This window comes from Gracilinanus agilis, chromosome 1 (genome assembly GCF_016433145.1).
Source record: "Gracilinanus agilis isolate LMUSP501 chromosome 1, AgileGrace, whole genome shotgun sequence".
Classification (NCBI taxonomy): Eukaryota; Metazoa; Chordata; class Mammalia; order Didelphimorphia; family Didelphidae; genus Gracilinanus; species Gracilinanus agilis.
The window spans coordinates 664694560-664713396 of NC_058130.1; the positions used below are offsets into that span (position 1 = coordinate 664694560).

An 18837-nucleotide genomic window follows, 5' to 3' on the forward strand; every position below is an offset into this window, starting at 1 on the left:
GGGAGGGAGGGGCCTGCCTGTGTTTGGGGGTCCTCAGCTAACTCTGCGCCCTCTGCAGTAACAGCCTCTCCCCGGCCTCCTCCGCCACCTCCCACCAGCTGGGCCGGCCCACAGCCCAGAACGAATAGATGGAATGAAAATGGGGGCACCATCCCAGAGGCGGGGAGCCTGGCACCCCGCGTCCCACGGGCCCTCCAGTTATGAAGAGAGCTTATGCCAGTGTTCTTGTGGCTCACCCGATTGTCCCCCCCACTTGACTGTCTGCCCCGTCAGCTCCTAATTCATGGAGGTGAGTAAGGTCAGACGATGGCTGGACATGTCTGCGCCGGCCAGCCCTGGGAGGAATCTCTGGAGGCTGCAGTGGTCATGGAGGGCTTCCTGGAGGGGGTGGCACCAGGCCAGCTCCAAATCAGAGCCAAGGGGGCTCCCTGGGGCTTCGCCCCTCTGCCCTCCCCTCACACACAAAGGGCTCCTGGCCTCCCCTCGGACCTCAGCTGCCCATGAACGCTGGTCTTCCTCCTCCTCCAGGCCATGGACACGTGGGCTCAGAGGGCCTCCCAGGGCCTCCCTTACGGCCAGAGCCTGCAGAGGGCGCTCCACGGCCTCCGCCAATGGGAAATGCCGGAGCTGCGGGTCCCTGACAAGCTGTTCTTAAAAAGGTAAAGGAGGAAGCAGGAGGTGATTCTCCCCATTCTGCAGATGAGGAAACTGAGGCTTAGAAAAGGAGCCGCCCCTGGGGGGGCCGGGGAGCCTGGCTGGCGAGGCGGCGCTGCTCCTGCAGTGGGGGGGCCGGGTCCCCCATCTCCTGACCAGCCCGGGACCCCGAGGAGGGAGAGCCATCGCCCAGCGGCCAGGGGAAAGCGGGCCCTGAACCGTGAGCCTTGTGGAAGGGCCTGGGGGGGCTCTCTGGGAGAAGAGGAGGCCCGGCCTCGGCACCGCCGCTGCCCCACTCTTGGAGGAGACCCAGAGGGCAGGAGCCAGGCCCAGAGGGGACGGGGCGGGCAGGGCGACGTGCCTCAGAGCCTCTGCTGCTCCTTGCTGGGCCGCCGAGGCCGGGCAGAAACGCCAACTCTCCGGGCACCAGGAAGGGCCGGACGGAGCCCTCGGGAGGCCGTGGGAGGTGCCAAGTGCCTGGGCTTGGGGCTCCCTCTATGGACGGCTCTCACCAGGCACAAACAAAAGCCCCTCAGCTGGCCCCAGGTGTGCCTGGCAAATGTCACCGTCCCCTCTGGATGGGGGAAAACCAGCCCCATTTGGGGCGGACGATCCCTTCCCCGGGATCCTCACCGGCCAGAGAGGAGCCTGAGGCTGCTGGGCCGGCCTTTACACGCGCCCGTGTAGACACCAGCCAGATGTGGCTGGGACTTGAGCTCTGTCCTTCCTTCCCCAAGGCAGCCGCTGGCCCGTTGTCTCCCTTTGTCTCCCGCTGTCTGACCCAGAACAGATGCTGCCCGGCTCTGGGAAGATGCGCTACAGGAGCCCGTCCCCTCCCTGGGCACAGCGGGCACGGCGTCCCTCCCCCCACAACCTCAGTTGTGCCAGCTTGCTCAGGGGAGGGTCCTCCCCAAACAGGCTCAAGTAGAGAATAGGGAACCCCCCAACTCCTCTGGGATCTGCTCTCACGGAGGACGCCGATGCCCAGAGGGAGCCCCGTATGCAGCCACAAAGCCGGCTGTCCCTTCTTCAGGGGCTGAGGACGCTGCTTCCCCTCTGGCTGAAAGGAAGGAATCCGGGCAAGAAAAGGAAGGGGGCGATGACCGGCCCAAACCGTGGGCGAGGGCGTGTCTGGGAAAGGTGGGGTCACGCTGGGGTGCCCTTTGGGGGTCTGGCTGAGCTGCTCCCTGGACGCTGCTTTCTTGTCTTGCTCACCTTCATCTGAGGGACTTTCTGGACGGGGCACCCTCTGCTGGCTGGGCCTTTCCCCGGCCCCTCTACAGGCCCCTGTGGTCAGAGCTGAGCTTGTTCATCCGTGATTCGGGAGGCCGCCCGCAGTCCTCAGCCGCCTCCCTGCCGCCATTTTCCTCCAGCCAGGCTGTCCACTCTGAGCTTGGTCTCTTCCATGAGGGGTTCCTGAGCCTCCCTGAGCTTTGCCTGGAGCTCCCTCCTCCCAGGGAGGCCAACCCTTCCTCGTGCCGCTGCCACCCTCTTTGCCCCTCTCTCTCCTGGCAGCGCTGGGCAGGTCCTGGCTCCCGAGGGGGGCCTTTGGCCTCCTCTTGGCGAGCAGCCTTCAATGCTCCTTCCCAGCCCAGAGGACAGCCCTTCTCCTCCGTTGTGTCCAATGGCTGCCTTTCCTTGTCTGCAGTCCTGCGCTCCCCCACTGCGCAGCCCGGGGCTGGGGGCTCCCTTCGTCTGGCCCCCCTCCTGAGCCTGCCCCAGAAGCTCCCTCACCCCAGTGTGTGGAGGTCGCTGGGCAGGTACCTTGGCGAGGGGCTTCCCCTTCCTTCCTCCGCCTGAGAGGCGGCTGCCCTGGGCAGGGCTGGGGGGCTCTTCGTGTTCCCCTGGATGAGGTGTGCAGGGTGGCCCCTGGGCTGCTGGAGGGAGGCAGGATGGGGGGGAGCATCCAAGTGGGCAGCCGTGAGGCGAGCCCAGGCTTGGCCTGATCCCTTGGCTTAGTGCTGGGCCTGTGGCCTTGGTGATGCTGGGAGCAGGGGAGGGGCCTGGAAGCCCCGAGCTAGAGAGGAGCCTTCTGGGCACCCCAGGCTGCAGGGGCAGAAATGCCAAGGCCTGGCCCCGGGCGGCCTTCTGGGAGAGCTCGGCTCCACAGGGTGGGCTGCCCCGGAAGGGCTGCCGTTGCAGGGTGTCACCCCATGACCTCGGGGGCTGGAACTGTCGAGAACCCAGAATGATCACTGTGGAAGGCCAGTTGGAAGGCAGTTGGAGTCCGTTAGAGTCCGTTAACTCTGGGTGAGCTGGACATAAAGGCTCTGATGAGGCCTCATCACTGCGCCCTCCCCCCTCCCCAGGCCTTCTCACAGCCCCTCCCTTGGGTGTGCTCTCACCCTCCGCTATTTGGGAACTGGCTGGCTTCCTGCCATTCCTTTTGAGGCCCCCGGAGGTTCCCCTCAGCCAGGCAGCCTCTGCCTTGAAGCTGACTCTGGATCCCTTCCCTGAGGTGCCCCATCCAGCTCCTCTGCTAGATCATAGATGGGCTCGGCAAGGCCAGGGGGACGCCGGGACATTCCTTGGACTCTCTGGGGCTGTTGGATGCTGAGCTCCTCCCCCTTTACTCATTTGAGGCACTTCTCTAGTTTTTTTAATACCAAATTGGCACTCCCTGGGCTGCCAGCCTGGCCGGTTCCCTTCCTGTGTGGAGCTTCCCTCCCTCTCTTGGAGGTAGCAGTTTCCTAGGTGGCTCTTGGGAAGAGAGGGGGTTGGGAATAGATCCCAGAGGAATCTGGGACTGGCAAGACTACTTCTGGGACTAGGAGGTTCCTTCAGACAGAGGACCTGCAAGGTGGAGGTAGTTCAGGAGCTTCCACTCCTCTGCAGCTGGAGGCTCCCCTGTGATGGCCACAGGCCAAGCAGATCTTGGTGTCTCCCTTTCAGCCACCTCTTCCATTCTTTTCCCTGGAAGTGAGAGCTTGAATAGGCCTTGCCTTCCACTGGGCGTGGGTGTGGAGAGGCACCCAACCTCTAGAAGGCCCCTGAGGGGCGGCGGGGGCTGGGGGCCCCTTCCTTTCCTCTGTGGCCCTCTTCTGCATGGCAGCCCCACAGATGGACCCTCTCCAGCCATGACCTCGACTTCTGCAATGGAGCAGTTGAACCCAGGTGGGGAGTTTTCTCTCTGCCTCTCTCCAGCTCCACCTTGTTGGGTCCCGCCTGTTGTTCCAGCTAGCCAGGGCTTCTCAGAGCTTCCTCAAGGAGCTCAGCAATGGCCGTGCCCGGTCATGAGAATCGATGGGCCCCAGAGCCCCAGGCACAGGAGACTCTGCCCAAAGCCTGGCTAGAACCCCAGCAGAAGAAGCTGCCACCATTCCCTTCATCTGCCAGGCCAGTGATTTGGACCAGAGGAAATGAGGCCTCTTCTCCAGGAATCCCTGCTGGCTTCTGGTGGCCTCGGCTTCCCTTCTGAAGGCTCCCAAGTCCTCCCCCTCAGAAAGCCTTCCAGAATGGTGCCAAGCCCTCGAGTCCATGACGCTCACTGACTTCATGCTTCTTAGACTCCCCTCTTCCCTCCCCTACCCTCCCCTCCCCTGCTTTCCAAGGTCCTTCCAAGATCGCCAAGCCCTGCTCAGCAATCACAATGGGCAGTTCTGTCAGTAGCCCAGAATGGGGTTCCTCCAGGCTGAGGAGCTTGAATGACCTCCTCAGATACCTTGATGCTCCCATATCCTCACCTCTATCCATTCTCAAAGTCCCTGATGAGCAGCTTTGTGCTCTTTCCATTCATTCTCTTAAAAAAGCTACAGAAAAATTAGACATAGAAGCCAGAGGAAGAGAAGAAATAAGTTGGGGGTGGGGGAGAGGGGATGAGAGGAGGGGGATGTGGGGGATAAGGGAAGGGAGGACAGAGAAGGGGAGGGGAGGGGAAGGCCAGAGGAAGGGATGGGAGGAAAGGGGAAGGAAGAACATGGAGTGGAGAGGAGGGAGTGACAGCTGAGAAAAAAGGAGGGAAGGGAGGGGAAGGAGAGAGAAGAGAAGGGGGAGGGAATAAACATTTCTATAGTCCTTGCTTTGTGGCAGGCATGGTGCCAGGCACTTTGCCAACCTCCTTTCCCACTGGATTCTCTTCTCGTTAGCCCATCCCCATGCTAAGTCATTCTTGCCCTCCACACAGCAAACACAAAAGCTAGAACAAAAACTCCCTTTAGTACTTCTTATTTGTTGTCAGTCTCATCCCATGCTGGGCCTTTGGGTTCCTGATACTCTTCTTGTAAGACCAGGGAATGTTTGCTATACAGAGAGAGAATATCCCAAAAGGAAGTAAGATTCTGTGTGTAGAGAGCTTAGCACAGGCCTGGCACCTGGAGGGCACCGTATAACTGGTATTACTATTGATAGTATTCTGAAGATGATCATGTCTCCTCAGCTCTCTGCCCAGAGAAGGCTTTTTTCCAAATGTGAGCTGCTTCCTCACTCCCTTGGGCGGCTGTCACTCTTCTGTTTGGCTCTCCAGAATTTGATTCTCAAGACTTTCGCACTCCTTCTTGGATAGCCCCCCTCTGCAATAGAGAAGGCTTTCGATCCTTCCTCTGCAGCCTTGCCAATCTGCTTGTTATTGGGGAAGCAGTGGCCCTCCTGGAGCCTCCAGGATTATTCCAGTTCCTCGTTCTAAGCCCTTGATTCCTGCTCCTCCGATTTATTGCTACATGGCCTGGCCTTCCACAGAAAATGGTCCTGGCTTCACGCTCTGGTTCTGAAGACATGATCAGCTGCTTAGTGGCCTCATCGAAGGGAGCCGAGAGGCTAAAATTGGAGCCCAGAGAGATGTTTCTCTTTCCCCGTCGTTTTTTAAGTTGTCCAAATTCTCCTTTCCAACTCTCCCCCTTCCTTCTGTCTCTCTTACCCTCGGGAAAGGAAGTGCTCTCCATTTCCACTGCTTTGCATAAGCAACGGAGCAGTCTGGACAATACTCTTACTTTACACAAGATGCTGATGTGTCATGGCCGTGTTGGTGGCTCCATGGGATCTCAAGCTCTCTTAGCTGCATTAGCCTGCATGCTTGATCCTCAAACTGCCCAAGAGGCTCATGATCTTCTCGAGTACCATTCCCATCCATGCCAGTGTTCTAGGTGAGTAGAGCAGGCCCTCATTCCTTTTAGCCGAGCTTCCTAGCATCACATAAGCTCACAGCATCTTCAGGATCATTGGTGTCCCATTGTGGGTCTTACAGTGGTCACTGTTTCCGCCCATGCTCAGTAATGTTGCCTGTCTTTCTCAGGTGGTCAAGTAGGCAGCAGATCCACCAGATCACCCAATTAAATCACTGATTAAAACCCTCCAAATGGCCTTAGACTGGCAAGAGCCAAGGAGGGGTCTTAGTGGAAGCTGTTGTGTCCCTTATCCACATGCTGAGATCAGGGAGACTGAAAGGGATGTGGTGCCTTGACATCACCACAGTGGCCCCTTCTGTCATGGGTGGGCCACTTCCCTCATAGAAAGCATGCCCTTAGGGAAGTCATTCTCCACCACTATTGAGGCAAAAGTCTGTGTGAAGACAGTGGAGCAGAGAGGAGGATGGGCATAGGGAGGGAGTGGAGAGCCCAAGACAGGAGCTGAGGGAGAGCTTGGGGATCCAACTGGGGTGGGCAGACCTAGAGGCAGGGGGAGCTCCAGGGGCTGAGAGATAGGAAGGGCTCAGAGAAGGTGAGCAGAAAGGATGGAGGGAAGAATCGAAACTGGAAGGTCTTCAGGGATGGTGTAGATTGGGAGGCCCTGGGGTATGGCGAAGGCAAAAAGAAGAGGAGAAAAGAGAGGAGAGATGGAGGCCACGTGAGAGGGGCCACAAAGGAAAAGGGGGCTGTGGGCTAGGAAGAAGGGCAGGAACAAGCCGAGGAAGACCGGTTAGGGCTCAGGCCTCTGTGGACTCCTCAAGGGCCATTGCCCAAACGCAGCAATAGTCTCCTTGGGACTGTTACGCCCAATAGCTCATTTTAACTCTTTCGATATTGTGAGGCCAAAGGGAGGCCCCAGCTGGTGCATCCGTAGCTTTACACCATTTCTTAGCAGAGCTAATGGCTTGCTTTGTGTTCACTCCTGATTCTGTTGGCAGGAGCTGGGCAGCCTCTGTGAAGGAGGTGCTCGTGGGACAGGCTTCTTCCTGTACAGATTTCCCATTTCTGAAACAAAACAAAGCCAAGACAAGACTCCAAAGCTGTCGGGCCATGCCCGACTCTGCTCTGCTTCTCTCCCCAGAGGCCGTGCGATTTGCCCGAAGCAGCAGCACTGAGGCACAGCTAAGTTCAGGTTTTTCTCCTTTACAAATCGATAATCAACAACATGGAAGAAAAAACTGGCCCTGAAGGCCTTCTCTCTCCTTAAAGCTTCACGGACACCATTGCCTTCCTCTCAGCCTTTCGGACTCTCCTTCTCTCTCAAGCCAAAAAGGAAAGGCCATGGTGGGCCCACAGACCCGAACACCCGGGAGGGAGGCCTGTGGGCAAAAAGCAGCCACAGAAAAGAGCCGCCCGTCTCGCCCAGTGTCCCTCCTTGGCGGTCTCAGCGGCTGAGGTACCCCGAACTTAGAAAAAAATCTACACTACGCGTGTGAGGAGAAAAACCCTAGAAATGGGCCCAAAGGGAGACGGTCTGGCTCCAGCTTCACGGCCACCTCTTCTGGGACTCAGATCCTCTGGGCCTCTATCTGAAGGGAGAATTATTGGCTAAGCAATAAAAAACAAGCCAGAGAAAGAACAGATACTGGCCATGGGTGGCCGGCTGTTCCCGTGGCAGCCTCCTCCCCAGCTGGCTGGGCCAGCTTCACAGCCAGACCTCATGTATGTGGGTGCTCCATTAGCCAGTCCTGAGTCTGTGTGCATGCCAGGGCTCCCTGGGCAGGCTGGAGCCAGTTCAACGTGGCTGGCACTCTCCTAGCCACCTCTCCCTGAGCCTGGTGTGCAGCCTCACCGTGGGTGAGCCAGTACTCTCCTAACCACCCCCTTTCTCTGCCATTCTGAGACAAGAAGCACCTCTTTCCTTCCCCTACTCCCATTTATTCTCCTTTCCCAAGCCCCTCTGATTTAGTGGACTCCTACCTCAGTCCCAATAAGAGAGGGTCTTCCGGGATTAGGGCTCCCTGCCTCCTCGGTGAAATAAAGTGCATGAGCTTTATGATAGCTATTTTTTGAAGCCCAGAGAAGTTTTTATTTTTTTAATGCCTTTTGTGTATGTAGTTGTGTTCTGGACGATGGAAGCTGCTAACAGACCGCTCTTTGGATAAACAGGTCATGACCAGCTTATTGGAATGTTTGAAAAGAAAGACTTTGGCTGGATCACATGGGACTGGCTTTATCTCATGGGTGTTCTTTCTCTTTTCCCTCAGGATGCGGGGAAACAACTTACGATCACAGGAACACGTTCACCTTCTCCTGGGATGGATCTCTGCGCCACAGACTTCTGAATTCAAATATCAAGCTCAGCCATGTAGAAAAATTGGGGAACAATCCGGCCTCCAAAGGTTTCCTGACATTCGATGCTTCCAGTGACTTGGGGCCACAGGCGTCCCTTTCAGTCCAGCTAGAGTCAAAGAAGAAGCTGCACGTGTACATCAAAGAAATCAAAGGCAACAGTCAGTTCACGGCTTCTTCCTTCCATGCTAAGAGCACATGTGACCTGTCCTACCAGAGGGATGTGAGCACAGGCCAGATCAGTGGAGAGTCCAATCTCAGCCTGGACTCCTCCTTCTTGCAGGCCACCAACCAAGTGACGGGAAGGTTCGGGGATGGAAGTCTCTCCGTCACATCCGCCTCCAGCCTCCAAGAGGGGGCTCTGAAAAACGTCGCTTCCCTGACGCTTGAAAACGGCCAAGTGACTGTGAAGTCGGACACCACCGGCAAGTCCTCCGACCTCTCCGCCCTGCACAAGTTGGACGTGACCCTGACCTGGCGCGGCGCTCTGCTCCGATCCGAGCATCAGGCCGACTTCCAGACCCTGAAGGTCTTCGGCCTCCTCTCGGGCTCCCTCGACTCCCGCGGCCTTGAATTGAATGCCGACCTCCTGGGCACAGACAGAAGCAGCAGTGGAGCTCACAAGGCCACCCTGAGGATTGGACGAGACGGCCTGCTAACCAGCGCCACCACCAACCTCAAGGTCCTTCCGCTGATGCTCGAGCATGAGCTGAATGCTGCCCTGGGGCCTCTGGGCTCCTCCTGGAAGCTGATGACGAACGCCCGCTATCAGGAGAACGGCGCCAAGTTCAGCGTGGATGGCAAGCTGGCCCTCACGGAGGTAGCCCTGGGGAGCGTGTGCCAGGCTGCGCTGTGGGGCACGGACAGCAAAAACGTCTTCGCCTTCCGGGTGAACAAAGACGGCCTGACGCTGTCCAACGACATGATGGGCTCCTACAAGGACGCCAAGCTGGAGCAGGCGAATAGCCTGGCCATTGGCGGCTTGTCCTTGGATTTCACCTCCAAAGTGGACGGTGTGCTGAGCCCAGACAAGCTCTATCAGCACGGCTTCAGTGTCCAGCTTCAGCCTTACTCCCTCTTAGCCTCTTTGAACCACAACCTGAAGTACGACGCCCTGGACGTGGCCAGCGCGGGGAAGCTGAGGCTGGAGCCCCTCAAGCTAAGCCTGGGGGGCAACGTGAAAGGCACCTACGGAAGTGGAGAATTCAAGCACGTCTACAGCATCACCTACGCTGACTTGTCTGCAAGTTACAAAACGGACACCATAGGCAAGGCGGGGGACTCGGAGCTGACCCACCGCGTCAGTGCCGACCTCGCCGGGCTGGCCTCTTCCGTTGACATCAACACCGCCTACCACTCGGAGTCCCTGCACTTCAACAACGTCTTCCATGCCTTGATGGAGCCGTTCAAGTTGGCCGTGGATGCTCACACCACGGGCAATGGGCGCCTGATCCTCCACGGAGAGCACACGGGCCAGCTGTACAGCAAACTCCTGTTGAAAGCAGAGCCTCTGGCCTTCACCTTTGCCCACGATTATAAAGCATCTTCGGGCCACCAGCTCCGATCCAGGAGGAGCCTCGACACTTCGCTCGATCACAGAGTCGCTGCCCTGTTCACGCCCGCCGAGCAGTCTAGCTCCTGGAAGCTCAAGGCCCTGGCCAACAACAACGGGTACAACCACGACCTCCAGACTTACAACACCGATGAGAGGGTGGGAGTGGAGCTCAGGGCCGGGGCTACCGTCGACCTCGCCGTCCTCGACTCGCCCGTCCAGCTGCCATATGTGTTCAGTGAACCCGTTAATGTCATCGATGCCCTCGGCTTGAGGACTGCTGTTGCCGAGCCTCAGGAATTCGGTCTCGCCGGCTCCGTGAAGTACGACAAGAACCTGGACGTCCATGTCGTCGACCTTCCGTTCTTGGAGAGCCTGCCTGCTTATTTCGAGAAGGCGCGAGGGGCCCTTCTGGCCAGCCTCCAGGCCCTACAGCGGTACTTAAAGAGCATCGACGTGGACCGGCACGTGAAGCGTCTCCGAGCGGCGTTAGACAGGCTCCCCCAGCTGGTGACCGACCAGCTGAGCAAGCTGAATCTGGAAGGACAAGTTGTAAATGTGAAGGAGAGCTTGATTGCTTTTCTAGAAAATTCTAAGTTTACAATCGATGATCTGCAGATCTCTTTAGATAATGCCAAAATCAGCCTTAATGAATTCTCCTCTCAGTTGCAGACTAACTTGATACAATTTGATCAGTATATTAAAGATAATTATGACTTGCATAAATTAAAAGAATCAATCACCAAACTAATCAACCACATAGTTGACACATTAAAGTCTGTTGATGAACGGTATCAGATCCGCGTGCTTGTGATGAAAGCAGTCCGAGGCGTTTATGTCTTTGTCGAAAAGCTCGATGTCAGTAAAATGGGCGGCAGGGCTGTGGTCTGGATTCAGAAGGTAGATTCTCAGTACCAGATTCGAGCTAAGATCCTGGAGAAGCTGCAGCAGCTGAGCCGCCAGATTCAGGCTGTTGACCTCCAGGGCTGGGCTAATGGGCTAAAAAGACAAATCGAGGACATCGACGTCAGGGTGTATCTAGAATTCCTCAGGACTTCTTTGCCCATCCAAGAAATAAAGAATGTTGTTGAGCACATAACCGTTCTTGTCGTGAATCTTTTAGAAGATTTCGGAGTGGCCGAGAAGGTCGGTGTTCTCCAAGCTAAAATACATGAGCTCGCTAGTAGATATGAGGTATCCAAGCGGGTCCAGGTCTTGATGGATAAACTGGTCCAGTTGGCCAACCAGCACAAGCTGAAAGAAGCCATTCGGGGACTGGCCAACTCCCTGAAAAAAATCGAAATGAAAGCCCATTTCGAGAAACTGTGCTTACTTGTCGATGAGGCCGTTAAGAAGACCCAGACGGTCAAATTCGGGCAGCTGATCGACGAAGTGAACAAATTCCTGGACCTGTTGGTAAAGACGTTGCGGTCTTTTGATTACAATCAGTTTGTGGACGAAGCCAACAAGACAATCCGTGAGCTGATCCAGAGCATCAATGAGGAAATCCGGGCTCTGGAGCTTCCCCAGAAAGTGGAAGCTGCCAGACGGTACGTGGCAGAGGTCAGAGCTGTGCTCTCTGACTATGCGGAGAAGATCCAGGACACCGAGCTCACGGTGATCACCGACTGGTTCTGGAACGTCCTGGGCTCGACTTTTGTAGTCGACATCAGAGGGAGATTTCTGGAAGTCCTCGAGGACACACGAGACCGTCTCTACCAAATGGACGTCCAGAAGGAAATCCAGCAGCGCTTGCAGACTCTCAGCCAGGTGTATGACACCCTCGTCAACTACGTCCGGGACTGGTGGCAGCTGATTGCCAAGGAGATAACTGACTTCGCTGAGCAGTACAACATCAGAGACTGGGCCGAGAACCTGAAAAGCCTGGTCGAGCGCGGCTTTACTGTCCCCGAGATCAGGACAGCCCTCGGCACCCTGCCTGCCTTCGAAGTCAGTCTCCGAGCCTTACAAGAGGCCACCTTTCAGACTCCCGATTTCATTGTTCCCCTGACGGACTTACGGATCCCTTCTGTTCAGATCAACATGAAGAAACTCAAAGAAGTCAGGGTTCCGTCCAAGTTTACCACCCCAGAGTTTACCATCCTCAACACTTTCATGGTTCCTTCCTTTACCATTGACCTCATAGAAATAAAGCTCAAGCTCATCAGGACCATCGACCAGATGGTGTCCAGTGAATTCCGGTGGCCCCTGCCCGAGCTATCTCTGCAGGACTTGAAGGTGAAGGACACGTTCCTTGCCTACCTCACCCTCCCTGACTTCCATTTCCCAGAGCTGACTGTCCCGGAAATTCTGATTCCCAAGCTGAGCCTAAGTGAATTTCAGGTTCCTGATCTCCAGATCCCGGAATTTCAGCTTCCCCGTATCCCCCAAACAGTCGTAGTCCCGACCTTTGGCAAAATGTCTGCCATCTTAAAAATCACTTCTCCCTTCTTCACCCTGGACGCGAGTGGGGGCGTCGAGAACACGACGGCCTCCAAAAGCAGCCCGGAGATGGTGGCCTCCGTGACCGCAGAAGGACGATCCACTCTGGACTTCCTGGACTTCACTTTTCAAGCTGACGCACACCTTTCAGCCCCCGCAGTGGAGAGGATGGATGTGAGGGAATCCCTAAAGTTCTCCAGCAAGTACCTGAAGGCAGATCACGAGGGCTCGGTGCTGTTCTTGGCAGCCTCCGTCCTTGGCACGGCAAACACGGTGGCCACTGTCTACACCGACAAGAACACGGTGGAACTGAGTAACAACCTGACTCTCAAGCTGCACAAGCAAGTGGCCTTTGAGAGTGACACAAAGTATTCCCACAAGCTGAACCTTCCTCAAATGGACTTCTCCAGTCAGACAGACCTGCGCCACGAGCTGGCGATGCTCCTGGAAGCAGGGCACGTGGCAGTGACTTCCACCGGAAAAGGGTCTTGGAAATGGGCTTTCCCCCGCTTCTCCGATGAGGGCACACATGAGTCCCAACTCAGGTTCACCGTGGAAGGCCCAATGGCTTCCCTGGCCGTGGCCAATAAGATTAACAGCAAACATGTGAAAGTGAACCAGAAGTTGGCCTCCGAATCCGGCTTCCTCAATTTTGTCAAATTTGAACTCCAGTCCGAAGTCGAGTCCCAGCACGTGGGCCACAGCGCACTGACGGCCCGGGGCTCCGTGCTTCTGGGAGAGCTGAAGGCGGAGCTCACTGGCAGCCACGAGGCCCATTTAAATGGGAGGGTTACCGGAACCTTGAAAAATTCTCTGTCCCTTTTAGCGCAGCCATTTGAGATCGGTGCCGAAGTGAATAACGAAGGGAACGTGAAGGTGAGTTTTCCGTTGAAACTGACTGGAAAGATCGATTTCCTCAACAACTACGCTCTGGTCCTGAGCTGTGACGTCCAGCAAGTCAGCTGGCAATCCGGTGCCCGCTTCAATCAGTACAGATACAGCCAGAATTTCTCTGCGGGCAACAATGAGAGGAGCGTGGAGGCTCACGTGAGCATCAATGGGGAAGCCAACCTGGATTTCTTAAACATCCCGCTCACGATCCCCGAAATGACTCTGCCTTACTCCAGGATCACGACTCCCCAGGTGACGGACTTCTCCCTGTGGGAAAGAACAGGCTTGAAGGACTTTCTGCAGACCACGAAGCAATCCTTTGATCTGAGCGTCAATGCTCAGTATAAGAAGAACCGAGACACGCATGCCGTGCCGTTCCCCGTCGGAGCTTTCTATGACGCCCTCTATCGAAACATCGAGGCTTTCAAGCAGCACTTCGAGAAAGGCAGAGACAAGGCATTCGGGTTCCTCACAAAGTCATACAACGAGGCAAAAGTCCAGTTCGAGAAATACAAAGTAGAAACCCCTCTGGACAAGCTCCCTCGCGCTCTGAGGGTTCCAGGGTACTTCCTCCCAGGGCTCAACATCGTCGTCTCTCCGTTCACAGCAGACATGCCAGCATTTGGCTACACGATTCCCAGGGAGATCAGTAGCCCTGGCTTCGCCCTCCCCGGCACCGGCTTCTCCTTGCCATCTTACACCTTCGTCGTGCCATCCCTCGAGTTCCCTGTCCTTCATGTGCCCAGGAGCCTGCGGAAGCTCACCCTCCCCGACTTCAGGATTCGGAGCACATCTGACCACCTTCTGATCCCGGCCATGGGCAACTTCACTTACGATTTCTCCTTTAAGTCGAGTGTCATCACCCTGAACACAAACATGGGGCTTTACAATCAGTCAGATGTTGTGGCTCATTTCCGGTCTTCTTCTTCCTCGGTCATTGAGGCTTTACAGTACAAGTTGGATGGCACGACGAGTCTGACCAGGAAAAGAGGCCTGAAGCTAGCCATGGCTCTATCCCTGACTAACAGATTTGTGGAGGGGAAGCACGACAGCACCATCAGTCTGACCAAGAGGAACATGGAAGCATCTGTGAGCACCACCGCCAGAGTGCAGTGCCCAGCTTTGAAAGCCAGTCTCCGGCAGGAGCTCACAGGAACCATGAAGCCCAAGCCCACCGTCTCTTCAGCCGTCAACCTCAAGTACGACGTTCAGTGCGCCCGGTTGCACAGCAGTGCCAAAGGGGCCATTGACCACAAGCTTGCCTTGGAAAGCTTCACGTCGGAAAGTTTCACCCCTTACTTGTCCATTGAGACGGCCACCCAAAGTAGCATCAGTGGCTCAGTCCTCTCCCAAAAGTATTCTGGGACCGCCTCCAGCGAGGCCAACTCCTACCTGGACACAAAGAGCACCCGCTCTTCCCTGAAGCTAGAAGGGACCTCCAAACTGGATGGCATCTGGAACGTAGAGATGAAGGAAAACTTGGCAGGGGAGGCTTCTGTTGGGCACATCTACACTCTCTGGGAGCACAAGGGAGAAAACTCTTTCCAGCTGAGGGGAGGGTTTTCAACAAGCGGGGAGCAGAGCAGCAAAGTGACCCTAGAGCTTGCCCCTTGGAGCGCCTCCACTGTGATTCAGGTCCACGCCAGGCAGCCCAGCTCCCTCTTTGAGAAGGCCTCTGTCAGCCAGGTGGTGAGCCTGACTGCCAGCTTCACGGAACAAAAAGCCAGCTGGAAGGGGGAGGGCCACGTTCAGGCCGTGTCCCTCGGGCACAAGGCGCAGCTGTCTAATGACCCGGCGGAGATCCGGCTGGACGCAGCCAGCTCTTTAGAAGGCCCCGTGTCCTTCCTCGATGACGTCCTCCTGCCAGTTTACGACATCAGTCTCTGGGACTTTCTCAAGATGGACGTCACCAACTACACCAACCAACAATCCCTGCAGTTGTCCAGCTCTCTGGTTTATACCAAGAGCCTCGGCGGCCATCGCTTCTTCATCCCTGTGAAAGAAGCGGCCCACGAGCTGCTCATCCCGAGGCCGGAGCCGAGGTCCCTGCTCGCACTGTACGATGGCCGGGCTCCGTCCCCCCTCCCGGAGAGGGACTTCCTGAGCCTGGCCAAGAAGGCGAGCTTCGGGCCCTTTGCCATCCGTTTACCGTTACTGCCCGAGGTCCGATTCCCCCCCGTGGAGGTGACCACAGAATATTCTCCCCCCACAGAGTCCAGCCCGCCCCTGCTGGGGGTGACGGTGCCCGAGTTCCGGGTGACCCTGTCTCCATTCACTCTTCCTAAAAGACTTCCCTTTGCTGGGGCCACTCTGGATCTGAATGAGGCGGCCAACAGGATCGCAGACTTTGACCTGCCCACCATCGCCATGTCTGAGCAGAGCATTCGGGTCCCGGCTCTGACCTTCTGGCTTCCCGCTGGCATCTCCGTGCCCTCCTTCGGAGCGCTGGCCGGGGACTTGCGAGTGGCATCGCCCGTCTACAACGCCACCTGGAGTGCCCGACTAAGGAAGGGGGAGAACCAGCTGGAGGCCACGCTGGAGGCCACCTGCAGCTCCACCGTGCAGCCCCTCGAGTACGACCTCCGTGGTAAGGACGAGGCCGACTCTCTCCTCTGAGCCGGGGGCCCCCCGGGGGAGCCAGGGGCCAAGCGTGCTCCCAGGCGACGCCCCCCGGAATTCGGGAAGGCCCGTGGCGGCAGTCACGGCCAGGCAGCCTTGGGAGGGTCCCTGCAGGAGTGGGACTGTGGGCCGGAGGTTGGCGGCTGGCCGGAGCCGTGCCTGGCCGCAACGAAACGACAAGAATCTCCTTTTTCGTGATTGTCGGTTTATTGTTGGGAAAACTGGAGTCTGAGGGGGCTCCGGACAGCTTAGCTTCCAGATGGGTAGATACTTCAGACACAGCATGGACACGGCCGAGGTGGCCCCCCTGGGGGCTGAGGGACGCCCTGGGCCCTCTGGGAGGGCTTCTGCACCAAGAACCGAGCAGGGGAAACCCGCCTCCCGGGCCGGGCCTGGAATACCCAGTCGCGGCTCAACAACCAAGCACTAAGGGCCTGCGTTAGGGGAGGGCCGGGGAGAGCCAGGGATGCGGACCTGCCCCGGGGCAGGCTATTGCAGTAGGTGGAAAGGCCCCACCTCGGGCACCCCGCTCTGGGTGGGCCCCCGCCTGGGAGCAGGGCATCTTGGGAGTCCCAGCGAATCCCCGTTTCCTTTGGTTTAGCCTCGGAAGCCCAGTGGAAGCAGCTCTCCGAGGCTCCCGGCGCCCCGACACAGACTTCAGGAGGTTTCCCAGAACTACCAGTTCTCCAAGACAGTTTCTGTCTCAACAATCGGCCCCTTCTCTCAAGGCCGAAGGGAACCCCGTGTTGGGCCCCCCGAGGAGACGGGCCGCCCCGGCCGCCTCCGGCTTAGCCCCGACCCCTCTGAGGTAGGTCCCGCAGGCCGGAGAGCAGCCCCAGAGCCTTCACGGGCAGAGTTTCTCTGCCAGGCACCCAAGGGGGGACAGAGGCCCCCCTCTCCCTCCTGGCTGCCCCGGAGCGGGTCTCTAGACAGAGAAGGGCTCCGGGAGGGGAAGGCAGGCGCCCTTCGGCCCCAGCTCTGGAGGCAGCCTGAGGTCTGCCCGAGGGAGCGGCCCGTGGGCTGGGGGCCCCCCTGCTCCCAGGAGCCTCCCACCTTTATGTCTAAACAGAAGTGATTGTTTCCAGGAGATTCTTTCCCAGAGGAGTTGCTGGAGGGATCGGGGAGCTGAGGGACAATAATCTGCAACCAGGATGGGGCCACTAAACGGCCTTTTCTCTCCCCAGATGGACTTGAACAGGAAGGGCTATGAACCCCCACCCAGAAGCCCTCGCTAGGAAGCAAAGCTTCTTCCCTGACAGTGCAATGAAGGCCTCGCCCGGCGGACGGGAGAGTTCCTGACCCAGTGTCCAAGGTCTGGGCACACCACGCTGGCTGGGGCAAGGATGAGAAAAGGGACCAGGTACTTCACCCCCCGGGCCTGCCTCCGGCCGCCGCTCGCTTCTAGGGCATCTCCATTTTATAGACGAGATCACTGAGGCCGGGGCAGCCCAGGCACAGCAGGGGCCGGGAGGAGGCCGGCCTCTGCTTCAGGGAGGGCCCCCAGACCTCCTGGAGTCAGAAGGACCCTCCCTGGCACCATGCCCAGCCCCTGCCCTCTCTGCTGCGGCTCTCGTCGGGAGGCCGAGGGGCCGGCGGGCCTGGCGCTGAGCCTCCCTCCCCTCTCCGTCCCCCACAGAAGCGGGCAGAGCTGGTGGCCCGGCCCTCCCTGTCCGTGGAGCTGGTGACCCACGTGGGCGTCGTGGTCCCCGACTTTGCTTGGAGCAGGGTCCAGATGAACTCCCGCCTCTACCACGAGGCCGGGCTGGAGGCCCGAGCGGCCCTGACCCAGGGCCAGCTGAGGCTGGCCATCCCGGCTCCCAAGAGGCCCGTCAAGCTCTTCCAGGCCAGGTACTGCTCCAGGCCGGGCAATGGGGGAGAGGCAGGGCCCAGGGAGGCCTCTGGGGAAGAGCTGGGGCTCCTCCTGGGCCTCCCTGCCCGATGTGTGCCCCGCTCAGCCCTTTCTGTGGGAGGGAGGGGCCTGCCTGTGTTTGGGGGTCCTCAGCTAACTCTGCGCCCTCTGCAGTAACAGCCTCTCCCCGGCCTCCTCCGCCACCTCCCACCAGCTGGGCCGGCCCACAGCCCAGAACGAATAGATGGAATGAAAATGGGGGCACCATCCCAGAGGCGGGGAGCCTGGCACCCCGCGTCCCACGGGCCCTCCAGTTATGAAGAGAGCTTATGCCAGTGTTCTTGTGGCTCACCCGATTGTCCCCCCCACTTGACTGTCTGCCCCGTCAGCTCCTAATTCATGGAGGTGAGTAAGGTCAGACGATGGCTGGACATGTCTGCGCCGGCCAGCCCTGGGAGGAATCTCTGGAGGCTGCAGTGGTCATGGAGGGCTTCCTGGAGGGGGTGGCACCAGGCCAGCTCCAAATCAGAGCCAAGGGGGCTCCCTGGGGCTTCGCCCCTCTGCCCTCCCCTCACACACAAAGGGCTCCTGGCCTCCCCTCGGACCTCAGCTGCCCATGAACGCTGGTCTTCCTCCTCCTCCAGGCCATGGACACGTGGGCTCAGAGGGCCTCCCAGGGCCTCCCTTACGGCCAGAGCCTGCAGAGGGCGCTCCACGGCCTCCGCCAATGGGAAATGCCGGAGCTGCGGGTCCCTGACAAGCTGTTCTTAAAAAGGTAAAGGAGGAAGCAGGAGGTGATTCTCCCCATTCTGCAGATGAGGAAACTGAGGCTTAGAAAAGGAGCCGCCCCTGGGGGGGCCGGGGAGCCTGGCTGGCGAGGCGGCGCTGCTCCTGCAGTGGGGGGGCCGGGTCCCCCATCTCCTGACCAGCCCGGGACCCCGAGGAGGGAGAGCCATCGCCCAGCGGCCAGGGGAAAGCGGGCCCTGAACCGTGAGCCTTGTGGAAGGGCCTGGGGGGGCTCTCTGGGAGAAGAGGAGGCCCGGCCTCGGCACCGCCGCTGCCCCACTCTTGGAGGAGACCCAGAGGGCAGGAGCCAGGCCCAGAGGGGACGGGGCGGGCAGGGCGACGTGCCTCAGAGCCTCTGCTGCTCCTTGCTGGGCCGCCGAGGCCGGGCAGAAACGCCAACTCTCCGGGCACCAGGAAGGGCCGGACGGAGCCCTCGGGAGGCCGTGGGAGGTGCCAAGTGCCTGGGCTTGGGGCTCCCTCTATGGACGGCTCTCACCAGGCACAAACAAAAGCCCCTCAGCTGGCCCCAGGTGTGCCTGGCAAATGTCACCGTCCCCTCTGGATGGGGGAAAACCAGCCCCATTTGGGGCGGACGATCCCTTCCCCGGGATCCTCACCGGCCAGAGAGGAGC

The 18837-nt window shown here is 58.5% G+C and overlaps 2 protein-coding genes across 2 annotated transcripts in view; one reads left to right on the forward strand and one right to left on the reverse strand.

The window, feature by feature from the left end:
- The window catches only part of SAMD12 (sterile alpha motif domain containing 12), a 327999-nt gene that overhangs the window by 225477 nt on the left and 83685 nt on the right, over window positions 1-18837 (reverse strand). The gene's annotated exons all lie outside the window — the stretch shown is intronic.
- On the forward strand, window positions 307-15768 carry LOC123232569 (apolipoprotein B-100-like). Its single transcript, XM_044658990.1, has 14 exons — window positions 307-397; window positions 503-659; window positions 720-1337; window positions 1440-1769; window positions 1881-2414; window positions 2614-2904; window positions 3575-3768; window positions 5117-5268; window positions 5329-5732; window positions 6713-6906; window positions 6984-7170; window positions 7498-7571; window positions 7916-15538; window positions 15593-15768. Exons 1-14 carry the CDS (start codon window positions 307-309, stop codon window positions 15766-15768), a joined length of 11025 nt encoding a protein of 3674 aa, XP_044514925.1.